Source organism: Bolinopsis microptera, chromosome 4, assembly GCF_026151205.1.
Source record: "Bolinopsis microptera isolate Bmic1 chromosome 4, MBARI_Bmic_1.0, whole genome shotgun sequence".
In the NCBI taxonomy this organism is placed as follows: domain Eukaryota; kingdom Metazoa; phylum Ctenophora; class Tentaculata; order Lobata; family Bolinopsidae; genus Bolinopsis; species Bolinopsis microptera.
The window spans coordinates 1766300-1790051 of record NC_087075.1 but is presented as its reverse complement, the minus strand read 5'-3'; the positions used below and the strand labels follow the sequence as shown (position 1 = coordinate 1790051).

Here is a 23752-nt window from a genome sequence, read left to right as displayed (position 1 = left end):
CGCTCATTTGCTTATATCGTTGATTGATTACGTTACACGTATCAGTTGTTATCTGTTTTCTGTTGTGTCTCGGAAAACTAATTAATCTTGATATGTCAACCAACGAGATCTGGAAACATTTCAGAAAAGAGGGGGACAACGTGGCCTGCATGCAATGTGACAAGTCTTTTCTCAGCACAACAGCCAAAAGGTCTTACACTAGTCTTTGGTACCACTTGAGAGTTAAACACGGTATAGAAAATGCAGCTGCTAATAATGATAAATCTTCGGCATCCCCCAAAGTCAAGCGACCAAAAAAATTAGTCCCTAATAGTATCTTACATCGAAAAGAAAACTCAAGCCGAAATGTATAGCCGTTTAGCGGCTGTGGACAGACTTTCTTTTAATCAAATTGCAACCAGCAGTTTCATCAGAGATGCCATGCGGGAGAAGAAACTTGTCGCTCATAGCTCTCCTAACACTATTCGTGGTAAAGTATCTGAATTCTACGAAGCTGCTAAAGATGAAGTTAAACAGGATTTAGTTAAGTTGAAAAAAGACGGAGTTCGGTTTTCTCTTACTTTCGACGAATGGAGTGGCCTTAATTGCCGGAGATATATGACGATTAATATCCATCATGGAGTCATAGGGGGAGATTGTTATTACCACTTCACTTTCGATTAATTGACTATTTTGAAATTACGCGTTTACAATTATATACAATTATATCATATATTTTAATAATGTGACACGTGGTATTATTGTTTTAACAACAGTTTATATTATTTGAGTTAGGATCGACAGGAATTTTATGATATTATTGCAGTTTACGTTTATATTATATTGTATTAAATAAACCGGTTTCAAAGCCCTTATGGGTGGCCCACGTGGTCTTTCAAACAAACGAAACAATTTGTGTACGATATCTCGGGAATTCATGCCCCTCAATCACGGAAGTTATAAATCATGAACGTATGATTAATTAAGCCACTGAATCGATGGAAAATAAGCTAATTGTTCTGACCAAATTTTATCGCCGATAATTATCGTTATCGCCGATAATTGAAAAATTATTATCGGTTATCGGCGATAAAAAATTTTGGACCGATAATGCAAACCCTAGTTTCCTCAATAAATGTAATCTTCATAAAAGCAGGAAGGTTCCGGAGTACAATAAATCACCAAATGATCTATATATAATATCTATATACCTAAGGGGAAACGAAGAGTGCATTATTTATAGTAAAGCCGGTGGCCGGTATAGAGCGTTCGAATGTAGCCTCTAAAATAACCTATCAAGCCCCCATTAGGGCCTTATTTGTTGTATTGTCACGTGTTGTTGTCACGTGTTGTTGTCACGTGTTGCTGTCACGTGTTGTTGTCGTATTGTTTATAAGAAACTATGGGGGGGGGGGGGGGGGGGGGGGGGGGGGGGGGGTAATGACTAATGGAGACTTTTGGGGACTAATGGGGACTAAAAATCGTGGGGACTAGAGGTCAACTCGTTGACGTAATTCACCATTTGTCCCCATAAGTCCCCAGAATTTTTGACAGTTATTTATGGTTTTCAAGTTAGTTTAATAACGATACGATCGAGATGTTTTGTCCAAGATAAGAGTAGGATAAATCTAAATGGGGACTAATGGAGACTTTTGGGGACTAATGGGGACTAAAAATCATCTAAATGGGGACTAATGGAGACTTTTGGGGACTAATGGGGACTAAAAATCATGGGGACTCGGGGTAAAATCGTTGACGTAATTCCCCAAGTCATTACCCCCCCCCCCCCCCCCCCCCCCCCCCCCCCCCGAAACTATAGAAGATGTAAAGGATGCAGCAAATCGGATCATAACTTATGTGTGTCGTATTATAATACAAACAAGAAGAGCGATGAAACCTAACACAAGACAAACAATTAATGTGGAGGTGTTGGGGAGGTGAGACATATTTTTTAACACGTGACAGTTACTCTGGGGTTTAATTGGTTAACAGTGGAAGCTGATTGGTTCATTCCTGTCACGTGTCATAGTAATATGCCTCCCCATCAGAAGACAAACAATACACGTTAATTATTAATTAATTATTAATTAACAGACCTGACTCCGCGATTAGCTCCACGTGCAGGGATCTTGTAAACAGACACCACAGGTTTCACCAGCAGTATCCTCTCGTAGTCATCTGGTAAGTTGGAACTCATGCTAGGTAGAGGGAGGCAGGGTTAGTTACACATTGTTACACATTGTTACACATTGTTACACATTGTTACACATTGTTACACATTGGTAAACACTGTTACACATTGTTACACATTGTTACACATTGTTACACATTGTTACACATTGTTACACATTGTTACACATTGTTACACATTGTGACACATTGTGATTACATTTTGGTGTGGTTTGGTTAAATATTATAATATGTGGTTCCAGGTTGTTTTGAAATGTTGTTTGAGTATGTTTTAATGGATGAGAAGTATAAAAATCGAAATTGTTAAATCAATGACCGTCAGTTACAAGTGGTTTGATAAATTGAATTTGGATAATTTTTATATTCTAAAGATTGATCAATTTTATCTGATAATTGATCAAACCTCATCAGAACAGGCTTCGTAATTCGATCAATTTTCGTCTGCACATGATTAGGCTAACAATTCGTTACCAATCCTGAATTTGGATTAATAAATGAAATTTTACGGGCAGTCGGTTTTTCTTCTGTCTCACTTCTTTTCATAATAGCCGAGTAGTAAGACAAAGAAATATAAACTATTTCGGTCTAAAATGAATATCAATGGAACTATAGAACAATATACTATCGAGTGAGTATTATATTTTCAATCTGAGTCTATCGTAAGTTTTCTTTGAGAACTGATCTCTCGTTCGAAGAGTGCAATAGACGTGAGAATTTATTTACTATATTTATTTATACCCAAACGCATGTAGTTAATCTTATCGGCGCTGGCGTTGTTTTGTCTGCAAAGTTAGTGCAAGTTAGTGAAGAGCCTTTTCTGATCATAACTAAGGAAATCAATGCAATACATCGCAACATTGTAGCTCAAAGTTTATTGAAGGAAATGAGCACTTCACTTCACTTCACTTCACTTCACTCTTCAGTATATATTATGAAGGAGACCTTCATTGAAAATTGATAAATTCGTTAATATAAGATAATTAAAATTAATTTGATCCGAAGAATATTTTATCATACATTAATTTTCAACTTGTACAATCGATGACATTTCAAACTAAAAAAGGGATTGTAATCGGTAAATTTAGCTGTAAGTCACCTTCTTAAAACTTGTTAAATTGCATACTTAAATTAATCTTACTCCTTATCTCACATGCTTAGGAAAGTATCTGCTAAATGCTTGTATTTATTGTTTGCCCCTATCGAAACCGTCTAAATGATAATCTCGTGGTTGTCGAGTTTTGTGACAGGAGTTTATCATTTTTGTCTTGCATTTATTTGTTATAGATAGAATTCTGTCGGAGATATGTTATTCGAATATTATCGTCGTCTTGAAAAAATAAGAAATATTCATCATAATCAACGAGAATATTCCCGGTTGTTATGACCATGTCGTCACTGAGGTGATAGGTACGTGAGGTAAGACTGTCATGAACATTTATTGTCCCTGGCATGGTATAAGGATTCAAACAATCTAAATAATCAGCCAGCTAATTTGGCTGAGTAAACTGAGGCTGTCCCACTCTGTAAAGTGTAATCTCTAGAGTTCTCTAGAACATTCCTCGTGATGATAAGGAAAAGTTATAACAACAGTCCCTCACTTGTTACTTGAGCACCACTGGTTCCTGTCATCCATGACTAGGTCAGTGCTTCTCCACTCTGTATACCCTACTGTTAATTGCACGCGAAATGATGCAACTGTTTTGGTACCTGAAGTAAGTATGACGTGTCGAGAAGGTTGGACCTCATATACTTGAGACATTTAGGCACGTCACGCTAATAGCTAATTGGGGTTAGATTAAGCAATAATTGTGACGGCCCCCCTCCCCAATCTAATTATGATACATGATATATATAAAGAGTGGCGTTCCATCTCAGCTCATTGTTAACTCGGTACTAATTGTAATTGTGTCCCTCAAGAACAGCTTAGAAGGGGGTTGCAATATGACAAGTCAACTCGAATGATCATTGGTTGATTGTTTCACGTTTTGCTTAGTCTTGGTATACTTTGTCAAGGTGAAAGATAATTGCTCAGTCTCAAGATTGCTATTATAAATAAAACTAGGACCACTAAATTACAGAGCTCATTGTTGAATGTTGCGGCACTAATTCTCCTTTAGTAGATTGGAGATGTTGTTCTTTGTGTCACTAGTTGCACTGCTCCTGACGGCGACAAGACCCGAGTCTATTGACCCTGTGAGTTTACATTGTTTTTATTAGTGCTAAATTTAACAGTATTTTAACTATTGACCCTGTGAGTTTACATTGTTTTTATTAGTGCTAAATTTAACAGTATTTTAAGAAATTTAGAATACTAGTCATTTCTTCTCAGATAGGTTCTGTGTGAAACAATCTTCAAACTTTTTATCGTAAGCAACATCTTTGGAAGTCAATCCCTAATCTTACAAAAATGAAAAAAATTTAGTCCATATTTTATAAGGGATTGTCCAGCTAACAAAAATATGATGATGACATGAAACATATTCCCGACTATCATGGACTCTTCACGAACCAAACTAGTTTGAAGTGTATCATAACAAAATCAAACGAATGTTCATTTTACAGGAAACCCAAGAAGAAACAGAAAAGTGTTTAAAATCCAAACACGAGGATGAATATGGAACAGATTGGGCTTCCAACAACAGCAAATCCGGAGGTAGTCTAGTGTCCTTTCGAAGAAGAAGAAGACAAGCCATAGTCGAGAGGAAACTCGAGAAGAAATCATCAAAAACACATGAAACCAACATTTTGTTTCGTGGGTCTTGCGATAGTTACTTCGCTATCTATGGTTCTGCGCTTGAGGCTCTGAAGAAAATGTCAACCAACCTGACTGTAGGATGTTCGGTAAACAAACATTCTGCTATTTCGTGTATCTACAGCTATCGTTTGCCTGGTTTGTAGTTGTATATTAAGGTGGTATTATTTGTGGAATTTCAGTTGGTATTTTTCTAATGACAGATGGTATTTCATGAACCAAGATTTAGTTAAGAGGCACAGGATGGAAGTTTGAATTTTTTCGTGCTTAATAAAACACTATTTCTTGTTATTGTTTACACATAGTGGAATGAAGTGTTTCAGAATGATTGCATTATTATTATGGTTGTACCTTTTATTGAGAAGTAATAAATGCACATGTTTGAATTCAATAGTGTTTTCTTATTCACTCTTTCTAGATTATTGAAATAATCACAATTTACCGCTCAGCTCAATGACAATAATAATTGCATAGAACAAATTCCATTCCTCTGTTGCATAGAACTATCTTGTTCCAAAACAAGATTAGACTGATCCATATTCAAGATCTGTTAACAAGCAATAGATCACGGTTATGAATCTGCAATGCACAGTCATCCCTTTTATATGGGATGGTATTGAGGTCTTGAAATAAGACTAAGTCTACAACATTAGAACCCAGCTAGAGCTGGACGGCACATAGCGCGTCATGTAATCAATTACGAGATGCGTTACGTGCCGTCTAGCTAGGACATATTGTTCTGCAGTATGTGCCTTCTAGCTAGCACCTCAGACCTCTCACGTTTTGCAATACAAGATAGTGTCTTTGTTCTAGCTAAACGATACATACTGCAGACAGACCGCAGTAAAATACAAGTTGAGTTCTTGCACAATGACATATATCTTAGACAGGACAGAAGTTTAGGAGCACATATATAATCTATTTCTGAATAATCTTGTTCAAGTGTTCAATTTAAGATAGTTCAGTGAACTCACGAGACAAGACAAATCTTTGTAAACCCATAGTTCATAATGAAATTGTTTTACAACAGCATCATGTCATACACAAAATAGTTAACAGAATCAGGCTGGCCCTGCCAATTCATAGCTTGTCATTGGCAGGGCAAGCATTAATGAGATCAGATGATTTGTTGGTGGCAAGACAAGAGAAGGTCCAACTATAAAGACCCAACAATTACCAAATAAATCATCAAGTTCTGTTACCTACCTCACATACTCAGAAAGTGTCGTTTAGCTAGAACAAAGACTCCATCTCTCTCCATTTTGTGATGCGTTACCTGCCCTCTAGCTGGGGTCTAACTGGTATCAAACTTAGACACAATTTATAATAATTAAATTTAAAATAAATAACAATAATTTTATAATAAATTCGAAATTACCCATAAAATGAAGCATAGTACATAAACTAAAGATTTATAATTTAGTTTTCCAACAGTGGAAAAGTAAACAACTTTACAAATTTCGCTACAGAAGAAAACATTCTGACGCTCCAATCTGAAACATATAACTACAATAAATCATCCTTCAGATTCACTGCCCACGTTCATATCATTACCTTCATATCATTACATATTTCATTATTTCTTGTGAATTTGTTTGTTGTGTAACAGAAAGATGAGCTAAGACAATACGTGAGTAATAATTATGGTCTATATCACTCCGGTCAGATCCAGCTCCTTAGCACAATTGGTTGTTTGGTGCGGTTTGCGAAACTGACAATAATGATGTCTCTAGATTAAGGAGGCTGCAGCATGGCAAAAAGCCCTGCCTTTTCCTTTTGACCAGCCTACAAAAAGGCTAACTCTAAATCTGTAAATTGAGTATCAAAATTACTCCATGTCCCCTTAAGATATAAGAAATGGATAACCTCAAGTGCAAGTGGAAGATCAAATAGGATAATGGTAATTATGAAAGAAAGAGAAACCGTGAGAACTGGACTCAATTGTAGGAAGGCCTCTAGGGAACCTCTGAATTTTTAAATTGAGTAGCAAAACTGCTCCATGTCCCCTCAAGATATAAGAAATGGGATTAATCACAAAATGTATAGCTCATTTCCGTTCTTGTCGCTCATGCAATAGTTGTCCATTTTCGCAAATACTTTATCATGCCAACAACCCAATATTATGATGATTACAGTAATAAGACTGCTTATGGTATTCAAAATGATGCTATAAGATACACTTGGGCCGGATACTATCTATTCGTCATTGCCTCATCTTTAATAGGAGACACAACCATTCTCATAGGATCCATAAAGTACAAGGCCTTTAAACTTCACCGAGTCATCGTTGTCGTCATCCAGCACATGGCATTCTGTGACCTGATTGTATCTGCTACCTACGTTCTCCCAAGGATGGTCTCTATCATCTCTGATAAGTGGGTGCTAGGAAATTTCTTCTGCTACTTGTTATCCTATACATGGTACTATTCAAACCTTACGAGTGTGTTCCTCATCTGTGCCATGACAACCAGCAAGCTGCTCCTCTTGAAATATCCCTTCAGATTTGGAACAACCACTTCGAAGAAAGCACACTTGATCTGCTTGGCATGCTGGTTGGCAGCTTTCATCTTACCTGGGACACTCCTTCTTGTAGATAAAGATGATGTTTTCTTTTCGTATAGGGGCTATCAATGCGAATATGGTTTCTCATCAGAGGTTTGGCACTATCTGAGGCCTTTTTTGGCAGTGCTATTCGCTTTTATTCCAATATGCCTGGTTGTATTAACCACCCTTTGTTTGCTGATTGAAGCCAGAAAAGTCGTTTCCAGGAGAAGAGAAAGTTTAAAGTGGCAGGGGATCGTGACAACAGTCCTTACAGCCACAGTCTTCTGCTTGTCTCTACTACCATACGTCGCTTACCGTGTTGGGGAATCTATCGTTAGTGTAGATGACAAGAGCAAGAGTACATTCCACACCACGTTTTCTAGAGTTACTTTCTCGCTCCTGTCTTTAAACATCAGCAACTTCTACATCTATAGTCTGACCGTGTCTAGCTTCAGATCATTTATCTGGTTGAAAATGCAGATGTCTTATCAGTACACTATCAACGTTACAACTTCTACAAGTCATGGTAATACAAAATTAATGTATGAATATTAATACTATGGATATTTATTTATCAACCTTATTGTCCTGACAGCGGGTTTTTAATTGAATAGCTACGGATATTTTACCACGACAATGAGGTTTTTGTACAGTTTCTTTTTTCAGGAGGAAGGGCGAGTAATACAGCAAGCACAGGAGCGAACACTGGAAACGTGAATGAAGGGAGTCAACAAACACCAGTTTGATTGTGATACGTTGACCCAGAACATTGTTAGAAAAAATAGTTAGAGAAACTAGAATACCATATTTAAAGAGACGTGTAGCACAATGTACGAAATTTCAAAAAGCAATGTCTAATTTTGATATCTGGAATGGTTATGAAGAATCTTAACTTAATTTTTAAATAAAATAAGCGCAAACTATAGTTTATAATTACTCTTACATAAACCTGTCGGATCTTATTATTGCTAATTTGCTATGATCACTAACTTTTTATAATTTTTAAAAATTCTGGTTCTTCTTGTCCATAATTTTTGTTTATTTCTCTCCATTTTAATTATTGCTCCATATTCAGGGATTCTTTAGAACACAATATGATTGTGATTTTTGTAACTTTTAAAATTTTGCATTCAATGTTTTTAAATATTTTACTGAAAAATAGATTTAATATAATAATTAAGTTTTTCACCAGTGGGAAAGTAAACAACCTTACAGATTCGGCTGCTCAAGAAAACTTTCTGCCGATCCAATTTAAATCTACAATAAGTCAACCATCAAAACCTTATACAAACTTAGCTTAGCTCCATTACCTCTTTCAGTATTTCTTGTGAATTTGCTGATTTACAATTTACATAATGTCATGATTTCTATAAATTACGGAGGCTGCGACAATATGGCAAAAAGCCCTGCATTAAAGTACGATAAGTCAACCATCAATATAGAATCATCCTTTAAACGAGAAATTAGACCAACTTCCTTACTTGGTCATATTGCGTGATCGAGACAGTTTTTCGCCGATATCTCGCCAGGCCAGGGAAGCATTTTAACCAGCTTTACTTGTGTCATGGGGGTGATCCTGAATCAGCGTCCAAAAATACATCGATTTAAGTTAGTTTAAAAATTCAACTAGAGGCCCGGCCTTTTAGAAAAATCTCGAAAATCGACTGTAAAGTGAATTAGCTAGCATGCAGGAAACGGGCATTTTCTGCTCGATACGCTAGGGACTTCAGATACACCTTTCTAGACGTATTTTTGGCCCAAAATAGGCCAAAAAATAAGCCAGAAAAGTTCATTTCGTTGGCATATCAGCAAAATTTGCATGAAGATAGATGCACTGAAATACAGCAACACATGATGGTATAAAAATAAAACAAATCCCTTAATTTTCCCCCGGGTAAAAATCCAAAAAGGTGGTCAAAATGTGCCCTTTTTGCTAAAAGTTTGAATAATTTTCTGCAACTGTATTAAATCAACCCAACGATGTGACAATTTTTTAAAATAGTCACATCGTTTTTGCCAAATTCTCGATGCGTACTACGCGCAAAAGCATTCACAATTTAGTTGTTATCAATGAGCACTCCACAGGGGGAGCTGAAACCAGGTTTTTGATCAAACTCTGCCATTTGTAGTGAAACGGTGCCAACAGTTGCTCTCGTCCAATAAGCCAAGCTTCGCATACGAATATATGTAATTCAATTATGCATAATGACTTGCAAAATGAAGGGCTCTGTATCATGTTATGTATAGAGCAAACCTCCATCTAGCTAGGGGGTGCATTATAAAAATAAACCTGCTCGGATTTTAAAAATTTTTGTACCATTGTTTTCTAGAGACTGTGAGAATTTCACAATACCAAATTTGTCGTACCTTTTTGAAAAGATCAGTGAGTTTCGCCTAGGTGCCATATTTGATGGTGCGCGGCTTTTGGAGCAAAATTTGCTATAAAAGTTGCGTAATTTGACCAAATTTGACCAAATTCGTTGATTTTTGTCGTATTATTTGGATATATCTTCAGTTCCTTGAATGAGATCATTTTGAAAATTGGCAACGACCTTCCAATAGGGCTTTCACAACTGTCCGAAAAATTTGGTGGATATCGGAGTTGATATAGTGATCAAAATGGGGTAAAATACGCTGCTTTTAGCTGTAACATAATGTCTGATGGTTAGATATGCTTTAAACTTTTCGGACACCTTCCTTGTAAGTCTTGCTCTATCCAGAGCCCTTGCGCTTGCAGTAGCGCGCGCCCGCCTCACGGCGGTAAAAGGGCTCTAGCCATAAACCCACCCAACGATTTTGGCACCACTCTACAGTGGTGCCAAAATTACCCGCGCTTTTGTCCTCATATGCGACGTGTGTAGCCTTTCAGACATTGATTGCGTAAACGAGATGTCGTACGTCACCTCAAGATCGGGTGACAGGGGGCTGACCATCCTCCGTTTCCCGCTCATTGGACCAGTTGAGCTTGCATGCTTGTGAATTTAGGTGTAAGTACAGCTGTACTGTAGTTTATACCTAATTAACCCCTATACACTGTCACTATGTACTATAGAAACCTGAAAAGTGGTTACTGCATACTAGAGTGAGAAGTACCAAGACTACATGCGCTACATAGACGCTGTTGTCAGCACTGCGCACGAGCGCACGAACCTTCCCATCGGGGTTCGTGGATAGGTGCTTTTCTTGACTTGTGAAACAAGCGCGCCCGAAGTGGCGCAAAAGCACATGGTTAGGTGAATTGTAAGTCTATGAGTAAGCTTTCCAATTTTTATTGCAATCGGAGGTCGGGAAGAATACTTAATATCTATTAGTGTGAAGAAAATTGTGCTGGCCGAAATTAGCGCTAAAAAACCATCCTACAGTCGGCACGCGCGGCTCACTGTCGATGGCGCACTACCTAATCTAGCGAACCCGCCAGCTGCAGTAAAGTTTTATTGGAAGCATGGAATTCGATCATTCTGAAAATTGGATCAAGGGAAGGTTACTCAATACGCATTTGTTTCAAGAATTTTGTGCTGGCCGAAATTAGCGCTTAAAAACCATCCTACAGTCGGCAAGCGCGGCTCACTGTCGATGGCGCACTACTTATAACTGTAACACGGCCATTGGCTTAATGGGTGATACTCGTAAAATATATGTTTTACAGTCCAACTCGGCGTGCGTCCTGGTAGGTTATAAACCTACAACCACTGTGCACTGGCCAGCCAGTGACATAAGGTTTGCTGGGAATGGTGCATTTCGCCGATTTAAATCACGATGTCGATCCTTCGCATTTCGCCGATCTGCATACGATCTGTGCACTGTGGTTGCGAGAAGCATTATTTGATGCGCGCGCGACCCAGTAGTGCATCGCGCTACAATTCGCCGATCTACAATCTACCGAATTTGGTTGCTAAAAGAATTATTTGACGCGCTGCGCGGCTTTGTATTCTATTTGTATCACCTCGTAATATTGACACCCACGGTCGTTTTTATGATACAGGGGGAGCTGTGCACTCGTGACAATAGTGCATCGCGCGCTACAATCAACAATGATACACGTTGTAGACCTTTTTTAATCTGTTCATGTTTTCGTGCACGATGCCATTAATTTAAATAATTCAACGTCTATCAAACTTTTCGCGGCATGTACACGTGGGTTCAAATATTTTTAAATATATTATTTAAAAATTTTAAGTTGTAAATTAAAAATATCATATTTCTACTATAATAAAATCAATAATTTTCACCCCAAGTTTGAAATGACACACGTATATTTGATTGACAATGCATTTGGGGGACTTCGCCGCTTCGACGCGCCGCGCAAACTAGCATTCTTGCTTCGTTTCGTCGATCGTTGCTCTGCTTCGCAGAGCATCGATCTCGATGGGTTGACATCGTCAATCACCTATGCATCAACCCTTCCAGATCGTTGCTTTGTATAGCAAACGTACATTTACGTTTTTATACGCAAACCAAATATAACTACTTTGAAATTTAAAATAATTGTAGTACAAAGCCCTTTTGCGCTTGTATTACAGTAGTTTGGGAAACAAGCCTGTCACGTAGTATGCATGCATTATGGGTAGGCCCATGGTTGATGCAATGGATGTTACTCGTCTAAATTTCTTCGAAGTAGCGCGCAACGCTTTCTTCATTCTTCTCGATGGCAAGTGCTATCGAGTAGCGCGCGCCGGGCCAGACCATTAACAATTGTCAAGGCCCATGGTTGATGGTAAAATAAATGTGCCCTGCATAATTTTCAGATTTTTAAATTTTGTTTCACATTAAATTACATTTTTGGACAATTTTTAGTACCGAAATATATATTTATCAAAATTGGAGCAAAAATCCTGTGGCTACTTCTGGCGTTCATTAAACTGTTTACTAACGATTAAGTAGTATAAGTGATGATTAATACTTTACTTGCAATTAAAATATTCGTGATTCGCATATCCAATCGTGTTTTAAAAATGATATCTAGACGTAAGAAAGTCTTAATAATTTTATTTCTGATGTGATCATCCGCTCTTCCGATTATCTTTTTATTTATTTTTTAATGACTCATGACATAACACAATAAGTTCATTACAAAATTATCACAGGTCTTAGTGATATAAGTGGAAATCGTAAAGAAATGTGCTTTCTGTTCGTTACTCAATGATGGCAAATTAGTGAAACAAATTATTTTTACTATTGCTACACGTTGTATACCTCTCGTGCACGCGAAGCGTGCACGCCGGCCGGCCGGCGCTCAAAAGGGGTTACAGCGTGTGTCAAATTATCACAGGTCTTAGTGATATAAGTGGAAATCGTAAAGAAATGTGCTTTCTATTCGTTACTCAATGATGGCAAATTAGTGAAACAAATTATTTTTAGCATTTAGTGAAACAAATTTAAAATTTTATCCTTTATTTTACAATCATAATATCAAATATAATAATATTTATAAGCCTCCGTTTTGAAAGTTTTAAATTTTAATATATTCACATTTCTATTTAAAATTCAATTTAATGTATAAATCAATAATTGGCCGCCAAAGCCGCGCATTCTTGAAAACAGGATTAAATTGTTTATGATTATACGACAAATAGAAATAAATTTAAAACTATCCGTGGTTTTTTTGAAATAAATTATAATCTTACCTAAATCCAAAGCCAGCTTTGTAGAATTTACTATTAGATCATAATATATTGTCAGTTCTAAATATTTACAATGCAACATTTCATTAATCTACATACAAGCGTACTCCAGCCCCTGCACGCATCCGTTCTTATGCGGCGCGGCTCAAGCCGCGCACGCACGTATTATTTTATACTTTTTGCTTTCTAATAAATATCGTGTCAATGTGTACGTCTAAATGTTCATGTTTTGTGTAAACCGAATCCAATTGAGATTAGGGACAAGGATAAGGACCCAAGTGCCTGTACGGCTTTTTCGGACCCCTGTGGACCACTAGGCACTACTCTTGAAATCGCTCTACAACTATTGAACATTTATAACTGTTATATAATATATAACGTCATTTGACAATTATTATTATTAATCTACAATCTAACTTAAACTGTCTTGCTGAGGGGAGGAGTAAACGCTTCACAAACTAAAGTACTTACAACATACAAAATTTAAAACCATCAACACGGTTATAGTTAATATCAAGGGCCAATTTGGTATACCTCTATTTCGTAGTAATATCTAGTATATCTTCACATCTTAATATTATAATGAAATTTGTATCACGTTGCGACCCCAACGGTCGTTTCACTTTATCGTCCTGACGATACAGGGGGAGCCGCGCACTCCGTGCGCGGCGGGTCATACAACGTATGACAAAATGAAATACAATAGGATACATGTTTCGAGAAAGAAAGGTTGGCCCGATTATTAACAAAAGTAAACAAAAGTCCATCAGGGAATCCACGGAGTCGAAAAAGGTACACGGCTGCTGTCTGGTGCTGCTAGGCATTTATTGATCAAGATGTTTTATTGTATTGGTTTTTGATGATTCTATTGTTCGTGACTAATCAAGTTCTAAGTGGGGGTATAAAGTGCTGCTTAAGATACTTCGTCATCTCATGTCCAGTATAATGAATAAGATAGTAAACAATACAGTTTCAGTAGTTGACCCATACAGTTAAGTCCGTCATAACCCAATTGCCACCTCAGGCCGAGGGTCGTGGGTTTCATTGAAACAAAATCTTGTTTCATTGAGTACAGTACAATATAGGAAAGTATAGTATGATACTATGGTTTACACTACACAACCATGTTGGTTTAGAAGGCCAAGGTACCCTTACAACAGAGGCAGCTATCATTTGGTGGCTGGTGCTTAAAAATAGAAATAGTTGAAAAGTGTGTCAAACAGTATATATATATATATATATACTGTATATATGTATATATACATTCAATTAAATGAAGTGATGCAATTGGCAGAGCACAATCAAATTTTTTCCCTACTCTTGCCGAAGGTAAAAAGATCGTAGGGAATAAGTAATCGGGTTTGGATATATGAGGTGGCCCGATGGACCTGCAGTGATGACAAAAGTCTGCTCCTTCACAATATAGACCACTCCCCTATAATTAAGTGTATAGGAAGCGTCTGTTATGCTGTGCGCGACGCTAGCCATGTGTTAATTAATTGCAGTGAAATACCTCCTTCGCAAAGTTATTTTCCGCAATTTTCTGGATTAATTTATTGTTGATGCTCTGCGCTGCATTGGTCAAATAAATCGTCAATTTTTACCATGCACGAATCCTACTCATTTATAAAAAACTAGTATGTAAATATGTTGCACTTTTTTCCAGTCACATTTTTCACTCAAAAGAATTGATGGTATAAGTACATCGTAGGGAAAATTTATCGTGCATGGTTTAACCGCGGCGAAATTCTTGTTAGTGTTGCAATTGGCAGAGCACAATTCATTGCTACCAATAATATTTTCTTTTAACATTTTAACAAAACACATGATCTACTCCATTATAGGGGCAGGGATGAGGTTGTATGAGACTTCTGATAGCTGAATCTCACGTTTGGTGCCAACACTTAAAGTAGAAACAAAAATTTGGAAAAATTAGGTGAACTTAGAGGATACGCCAGTAATATTTCCAAAAAAGTGTGTTTTTAGAGCAAAACGGGCAGTTTTGCTACTACTTCAGTTTAGTTTTTCAAAATTGTCCCACATTCAAACAGCGATTTGGTGTTTGAAAAATATGAGGTATTTTAATTCTGTAAAAAATATTAAAGTTAACTATAACCGAATTTAACATGCTTACAGAAACAATCACCGCTCGTGCATGTATTTCAAGTGTATTTAGCATGTTTCACTTTTAAGATGAGATAAGGAGAAAGCCACGTATTTTGAAGAACAAATTTTTTGTAGGACTTAATACATACATATGTTTTGCTTAAAATTAGATGTATTGAACTAGCTTTGATTTCGTAATGACGTTTGGAATTCATTTATTCTGTTACTCCGTGATTTGTATAATGAGATGAAAATGTACATGTTTGACCTATACTATGTATGTTTACTGATAAGACTGCTGAGTTGATAATTGTGTGTTTTAATTTATTGCATATAGTTGGGAATGAGGTAGTTGTCTGTTCACAGATCGCCCTCTAAAACTTACAAGGAAATATTTCCTGTAGATCCTTGGTATATAAGCAACATTTGACAGAGCATTGTGTGAAGTGAGCTATGTGCCCATCCTTGGAGAACCCGGTGGATGTTCTTGCTGTACAGCAGTGTTAAACAAGGAACTGAAACCGAGGGGTTCCGTTCAGGCCCTTCACACTTTGTTTCTGTCTAGTTCTAATGTACCGTCACAATAGTGACTTTAATATAATATAATATATTGTTTGATTTAAAAAAAGAATAAAGAATTGTGTGTTATCTAGCCTTCCTTACTATTGTTTTTGTTTCTGTAATTAACAAATTGAATATTTTTAGATGAACATAGCAGTCTTTGTTCTGCTATTTCAGCTCTTTGGTGAGTGCTTTTAAATTTAAAGATTTGACATTCCATATTTTTATAACACCATTATCCAATCACGGATCCTTAGTGATCAGAAATATATCTGAAACACAAAATGCTGCCTGCTTCTATTTTATGTTTCAGTTCCTATCTAGTCTAAAATATTTCTGATCCTATTTGATGATTTCAACTTTAACAGATATTGTGAGATTGCAAGACGGCTGCTTGAGATGCTCAGAACGTGTAACAACCTCATGTTTTGCTTCATGTGGTATGTGTTACAATTATTCTGTAAAGTTTTGAACTGCAAATTATTCCCACAAGAATTATTCACAAAAATTAATGCATGTTCATTGAGTCCTCATCCATATTTGTGAATATGAAGTCACAAATGTATTGGTTTATTACAATATAATCGTGTTCTCATATAATGCCTAATTCTCTAAATAATGTCGTGGTATCAGTCTGATTAGCACTGTGTGTGACTGCTATGTGTCTTGATGATTCTAAAGCCATAACACATTTTCCATTTTACAAATAAGTGAATATTTCAGATGAGAAATTAAGCATAGCTCTGAAAGGATCAATATACCAGTTCCCTATCACAGAAAGCATTGACAGCACCCTCAGTTCCTTAAAGGTATGTACATAATTGCTGAACTCTATCTATAGTTCCAATATTTGTGGCATCGGAATTACAGAACCAGGTCATCTGATGTTGCCCTGAAATCAAAACGAAATTAAAGGAAACCATATTTTCAGTTTGAGGGAACAAGTTTTATCTCGTTGGCCAGTAACGCAAAGACAAACTTACTTTATCTGTCGACTGAGGACTCTATTTATAAAGTGCTCACCAGCTCTGATGACGACCGTAAGTTTCGTTTTTTACAATATTTTGTAGCTTGGAATTAATTGTGTTATTACCTCCTTACATGTGGTCTACTGGAGGATAATTTGAGAACTAATGAAAATCTTCTAATAGGACCTGTAAAAGAACTTGTTTCCACCAACTCAATACACCACCCCACTGGTATTGATATAGACGTCTCCACGGGAAACATTTACTGGACAGATCACTCTATATCCACCATATACGTCACCGAGTGAGTTGCATCAACAAATATCTTACTGGATAAGAAGATAATCTTTTCTGAATTCTATAAACTTGATTTATTAGTTACTATCTACTACTTACAAGCCACTTTTGTGTTTATAATTGTAGATAAAAGACGAAGGAGTTGATGCTAACATAACAACAATCCTCAGTGGTACGAATAAAAGGACACTTCTAGTCCGTCCTCCTGACAACCTCCCGTTTGATCTGGTGGTGGATCAAACCAGGGGAGGGTTCTTCTGGACGGAGCCCTACAGCGGTAATGTTATGTTCGCTGGACTAGATGGTACGGGAATTACAGTTGTTGCTGCAGGCTTGAGCTTTCCGTCTGGTTAGTTTCTTTTTTTTATTCTTCAGTTGTATCAGTCTGTGCAAAGAATCCCAGGAATCACAAACTATGATTGATACCGATAAATCTAATAAAATGTATTGCTCAATGAAATGTCCAAGTTTGTGTAAGAGTTTTCGGTTTTCCAATAACTTTTATACACGGTTATCGCTCAACTATACATTATGCATTATACATTATACATTATGCATTATACATTATACATTGTGTATAACTTTTCTACAGGGATATCGCTCAACCCAACTGGTAACCTGGTTGTTATGACGCTGGGAGAAGATTCAAACGCTCCTGATACCATTCTGACAATATCTCCATTCTGCGGGTACATTATCATACAACTATCACATACAGTGTTACATTTAATACTTCCAAGTTTTGATTGTACAAAAATGTACATATTATTCGATAGTTGTACATTAGTACATAGTACATTGTATAATAGATGTACATAGTTGTACATTGTACATTGTATAATAGTTGTACATCTAGCCGTCATTAAATTTCATGAACTGTAGCTCAACAATAAGATGACCCAGTAAATACCACAGACCAGAGGACTGTGTGGGAAGTAAGATGCAAGTACCAGGATCACGACCACCTGTAACCAAGCTGGCTTACCTGGCTTGTTTACCTGATGGAGGAGTTGTTACTGCTCATGTTGCTTCTGGGGGAGAGGTGAGAATTAGAGAACTAACACTACCTGAACTAACACCACCTGAACTAACACCACCTGAACTAACACCACCTGAACTAACACCACCTGAACTAACACCACCTGAACTAACACCACCTTCGTTTTATGTTTTAGTTCTTAATAACAGTGTCAGGACTGTTATTAATTGTCACTACATATAGGGTTTCAAGGCCACCTCTGGTGTGAAAGGCAGAAATACTGGAATTTACATCCATGATATACATTTCTTTATATCTGAATACTTTATGCTAAATTCTACAGCTTTGAAATTAAGTTTAACTAACAACTTTTATTTTCTGCAGGAGAATGGAGTACTGATAACACGATTTGAGAGCTCTGGAATGATAATCCAACAGCCTCTACAGTTCATGGGCTTGGAGGTAGTTTAAAAGATCATTATTCATTGCGAGCTTTTACTAAAATAATTGTCTTTTAAATTATGTTAATCGGATAAAATATTCTTGTGAATTTGTTTTTATTTTTAAAAGCATATCATTCTCAATAATATTAAATTATTAATTAAGCTAAATTATTAATTAAGTTAAATTATTAATTAAGTTAAATTATTAATTAAGTTAATTAATTAAGTTAAAGCCTCTTTGATATTGTCAGTTTACCTCTCTCAACTTCTTTACGTCCAGTTCAATACATCATCCAGTTTCTTCTAAATCACATACCAGGGGCCAACTTCAACTAAGATCACTACTGTATGATCTAATATATCAGCAAATAACCCGTAATAAAATCAGATAAACAAAATCAAATATTCCCTCCAGCTAGAAGACATCCCAGCAGTATCAGTATTCAGTTACCAGCTGACCCCCCTGCAACCTAACCCATGTGACAGCACAACCTGTGAGTTCCTCTGTGTGACCAGCTCTAACAACGGCACCACAAGTCCAGTGTGTCTGTGTCAGGAAGGTAACCATGTGGATGTGGAGACTGGCACGTGCACTAAGGGTACACAGACTCTGCTCTATACTGACCAGCTGAGTGTTGTTATTGTGGACTTGGAGTCTCAACAGGAGTCTGTGTTAGGACTTGGTGAGTTAATTAATTATTAATTATTAGTGATATTACAGCTGTTCATTTCTATTGTTATCCTGTTCTAGGACTTGGTGAGATTATTAATTATTAATCATTAGTGATATTACAGCTGTTCATTTCTATTGTTATCCTTTTGTTTAGTATTCAATGCGTGACTTGATATCGCGTACGTATGGCGTTTTCAAAAAGATAAACGTGCACTTAAACCGCAGTAATGTAAACATGAATAAACCGCCTTCTAAAAATCCCCTACTGTTACGCTACGTAGCTTACAGTCCCGACAGTCCGTAAACAAAGTATGCAAAACAGAATTTAAAAATACACGATACACGAGTTAAAGGGCGGTATTGTTCATCCTATACAATAAACAATGTATACAATATACAATAAACAATGTATCGAGGCCATGTTTTATTATACACATGGCCTGGATTTGCGCTTATGAGGTCATTATCGCAAACATTGGCAAAGTGCCAAAATATCTGAATAAAGGAGCACTAGAGGAGATTGCAATAGTAAACGGTGTGAAATGTAGAAGTAAAGTCAGTGGATGAGAAATAATTGTTAATTAAAGAGATGTTTAAACTGAAATTAAGGAATACCGCGTGTTGTATTTTCTACTACCTTACAAGACATTTTTGTGGCGGACCAATTTGCGACGACCGAAATTTTGGCGGTCCGAAAATATGGCGAAATTGAACAAAAACCGTCACATTTCGGACGTCACAGAAAATAAGGGTATTTTTCATCATTTTGTTTTCTGACACAAAGGAAATTCAAAATTTTCTAAAAATCGGTAAAATCATGTTGAAACAAAATGAAACTTGATTTCTTCATCTTCCTCTAATAGGGGTCCGGCTCGACTCTTTCAGTTTCACTTATTGAGTTTGGTATTAAATTGTTTATCTTGACTTAGTCTCTTATAAGACGTTTATGTTAGCACATAAATGTAATTTATTGTAAATTTAAAACGTATTACTTGACATTAAATTCATCATGGAATATTGTGTTTATTTGTCCCACCATCATATCACCAACTTTTTAAGAACAAAATTAATCGATGAAGCCACAATTATTGGAATAAGCTAAAAATAATGCGACGGATTCTATTACGACGACCGAAATTTTGGCGGTCCGAAAATATGGCGAAATTTCGGGAAAACCGTCGCATTTCGTACGTTATAAAAAAGTCTTGTAAGGTAGTGTATAGTCAGTAATCAATATTAACAATCTTTCCCCTTACGTGTGATAGAGTCTTTTATAATCTAACTGAAGTTCACATTACCCCTTACTTTTATAATCTAACTGAAGTTCACATTACCCCTTACTTTTATAATCTAACTGAAGTTCACATTACCCCTTACTTTTATAATCTAACTGAAGTTCACATAACCAGGAGACGATCTGATGCAAGTAGGAGTTGGTATAGACTACGATCAGTTGACTGACACTGTGTACTGGAGTGACATCAGATATTCTGTAAGTAAATAGTCTGCCTAACCAACTATATACAACACTGTGTACTGGAGTGACATCAGATATTCTGTAAGTAGATAGTCTGCCTAACCAACTATATAAAATAAGTAAATAGTCTGCCTAACCAACTATATAACATAAGTTAGATAGACTGCCTAACCAACTATATAAAATAAGTTAGATAGTCTGCCTAACCAACTATATAACATACTAGATAGTCTTCCTAACCAACTATATAACATATACTAGATAGTCTGCCTAACCAACTATATACTAGATATAGTATCTGTGCCTTTCAGACCCTGTGTCACTGTTCTAAATTAATGTGAGAGATAAGAATTATTTTGATTTCCTGGTAGTGTTATTATATTAACATATAATGTGGGTATACCTTAAAATTGATTGCAATTTAACATTTTAGTGCCGAGTACCTCCTAATTGTCCGGGTGGTGCTCCACCAATCTATCAATCAATTTCTACATATTATATAATATGATATACTATTTATAAACTAATTATGTATACTTTGTTGTGCTATTTTACATAAACATCTGTTAGATACCATGTGTAGTGAGCCTGAATTTGTTCTGTTAAACAGATGGTGGCGTGTGGGATCATAATTCACATTATTCACATTGTTGTTACATTCCTTACATTCTTACCTCTTTGCTGGCTATCCACCTAGGGACTGACACAACACCATGTTAGTCAATGTGGTAAATGAGGAAATATTTATATTAATCTTTATATTAAGTTATATTAAGTTAAGGACTAAAATTATGATTACTTAAACTTATTTAAAGTTTGCAATTTGAAGAAAAATATATCATATTTTATTGCTTAGGTTATTTTAACGGATAAATATTATTTCAGCAAATAGTGAAGCATAAATATAATTTCAGCAAATAGTGAAGGTTGAAGCAGGAGCGAGTCCTGTTATAGTCAGAGAAAATGTTGGACAACCCTCAGGTTAGTTTTAACCTACATTTTCCTACTTTATAATAATAATAAATTGAAGTTTAAGAACACCACTATTAAGATACACTTAAACTCAGTGTTTCATCTAGTCATCCCAGACACTATCATGATAAATGTTAGGACTGCTATCATCTTATCATATACTTGAAAATATATCGATCATACTAAAATCAAAGAGTGAAGTGTAAAATTAAAGAACTAACACTAAAGAAGAACTAATATAGGCCAAAATCGGTCAGTGACAAAGTTCATGCTGAGACAATTTGAATAAGAAAGTTTTTAGAAATGCTTTAAAGGATTCCAGAGATTCAGCTGATGTGATGGTAGTAGGCAGACGGTTGTAGATCTTTGGAGCCACCTCTGAGAAGCTTCGCTCACCAAACTTAGAGTTAAACGATGGAATCATAAGTTTTAATGTGTGACCATGATGAGTGTACCGAAAAATGTATTGAATATACGTTGGAGTGAGTCCTAATAATGACTCGTGAGACAGCAGTAATATTTTGAAAACAATCCTTTTACTTTGAAAACAATCCTTTTTCTTTACTCACTTACTTTTACTCTACACATTACCAGCACTAGCTACTACTTACTACTACTACTACTCTTCGTGGAGTACTCAGAAGCTCTTGTTTCAAGATTCAAACTTCTTTTATGCTAACACTGCCATGGCATACATTAACACTGCCTCTTTCGTTATTTATCATACGTTTTATTCAACATAACTCGCTAGAAAAACATTTTTGAGTTAACAAAATGAAATTCATTTAATGATATTAATTATTTAATGAATAGTGATAAAATATTAAATACCCCAGGTTTGAGTGGAGCCACCACTGAGAAATGAAATTCATTTAATGATATTAATTATTTAATGAATAGTGATAAAATATTAAATACCCCAGGTTTGAGTATAGACTGGATAAGCAAGTACATCTACTTTGTTGACGATATCAGTAACTCACTGGTAGTTATCACAAACGACGGAAGTGAGATAGCGACCCTCGCTACATTCGGGGACAGTCCCAGGAGTGTCAAAGTGGACCCAATAAACGGGTAAGTGCAATATGATACACGTATTACACGTGCAACATGAGAAACGTATTGTAAGTGCAACATGATAAACGTATTACACGTGCAACATGAGAAACGTATTACACGTGCAACATGAGAAACGTATTGTAAGTGCAATGTGATACACGTATTACACGTGCAACATAAGAAACGTATTGTAAGTGCAATATGAGAAACGTATTGTACGTGCAACATGAGAAACGTATTGTACGTGCAACATGATAAACGTATTGTACGTGCAACATAAGATTCACAGACATAACTATAGTTTTGTCTTTTGGAATTAGGACTTATTCTATCACAATCAGAATGTAAGTTTGGTCATTATATAATATATATAGCAGTTTGGTCATTATAGCAGTATAACACAATTCAGTCAGTAAGCTTTAGACTAGAAGGAAGGACTCTATAACTAGGCTTTAGACTAGAAGGAAAGACTCTATAATTAGGCTTTAGAAGGAAGGACTCTATAACTAGGCTTTAGAAGGAAGGACTCTATAACTAGGCTTTAGACTAGAAGGAAAGACTCTATAACTAGGATTTAGAAGGAAAGACTCTATAACTAGGCTTTAGAAGGAAGGACTCTATAATTAGGCTTTAGAAGGAAGGACTCTATAACTAGGCTTTAGACTAGAAGGAAGGACTCTATAACTAGGCTTTAGACTAGAAGGAAGGACTCTATAATTAGGCTTTAGACTAGAAGGAAAGACTCTATAATTAGGCTTTAGACTAGAAGGAAGGACTCTATAATTAGGCTTTAGAAGGAAGGACTGTATAACTAGGCTTTAGACTAGAAGGAAAGACTCTATAACTAGGCTTTAGAAGGAAGGACTCTATAATTAGGCTTTAGAAGGAAGGACTCTATAACTAGGCTTTAGACTAGAAGGAAAGACTCTATAACTAGGCTTTAGAAGGAAGGACTCTATAATTAGGCTTTAGAAGGAAGGACTCTATAACTAGGCTTTAGACTAGAAGGGAGGACTCTATAATTAAGCTTTAGAAGGAAGGACTCTATAATTAGGCTTTAGAAGGAAGGACTCTATAACTAGGCTTTAGAAGGAAGGACTCTATAACTAGGCTTTAGAAGGAAGGACTCTA

The 23752-nt window shown here is 36.2% G+C and overlaps 2 protein-coding genes and 1 long non-coding RNA gene across 3 annotated transcripts in view; 2 read left to right on the top strand and 1 right to left on the bottom strand.

Annotated features, from left to right (window-relative positions):
* Nucleotides 1-12628, bottom strand: part of LOC134813725 (NECAP-like protein CG9132) — a 38844-nt gene extending 26216 nt beyond the window's left edge. The window contains exons 1-2 of the mRNA XM_063821593.1: nucleotides 12625-12628; nucleotides 2076-2179 (exon numbers count right to left, since the gene is read on the bottom strand). Coding sequence (XP_063677663.1) covers nucleotides 2076-2176 — 101 coding nt within the window. The 5' untranslated portion in view covers nucleotides 2177-2179; nucleotides 12625-12628. The remainder of the gene's footprint in view (nucleotides 1-2075; nucleotides 2180-12624) is intronic.
* LOC134814092 (uncharacterized) lies at nucleotides 3660-5312 on the top strand. Its single transcript, XR_010160095.1, has 2 exons — nucleotides 3660-4362; nucleotides 4732-5312. It is a non-coding gene; the product is annotated as an uncharacterized LOC134814092 (long non-coding RNA).
* Nucleotides 12629-15886: 3258 nt separating the features above from the next.
* Nucleotides 15887-23752, top strand: part of LOC134814512 (uncharacterized) — an 80168-nt gene continuing 72302 nt past the window's right edge. The window contains exons 1-13 of the mRNA XM_063822664.1: nucleotides 15887-15937; nucleotides 16122-16193; nucleotides 16477-16562; nucleotides 16685-16793; nucleotides 16905-17025; nucleotides 17189-17367; nucleotides 17611-17707; nucleotides 17934-18060; nucleotides 18382-18459; nucleotides 18856-19123; nucleotides 20523-20605; nucleotides 21505-21571; nucleotides 22486-22636. Coding sequence (XP_063678734.1) covers nucleotides 15898-15937; nucleotides 16122-16193; nucleotides 16477-16562; nucleotides 16685-16793; nucleotides 16905-17025; nucleotides 17189-17367; nucleotides 17611-17707; nucleotides 17934-18060; nucleotides 18382-18459; nucleotides 18856-19123; nucleotides 20523-20605; nucleotides 21505-21571; nucleotides 22486-22636 — 1478 coding nt within the window. The 5' untranslated portion in view covers nucleotides 15887-15897. The remainder of the gene's footprint in view (nucleotides 15938-16121; nucleotides 16194-16476; nucleotides 16563-16684; nucleotides 16794-16904; nucleotides 17026-17188; nucleotides 17368-17610; nucleotides 17708-17933; nucleotides 18061-18381; nucleotides 18460-18855; nucleotides 19124-20522; nucleotides 20606-21504; nucleotides 21572-22485; nucleotides 22637-23752) is intronic.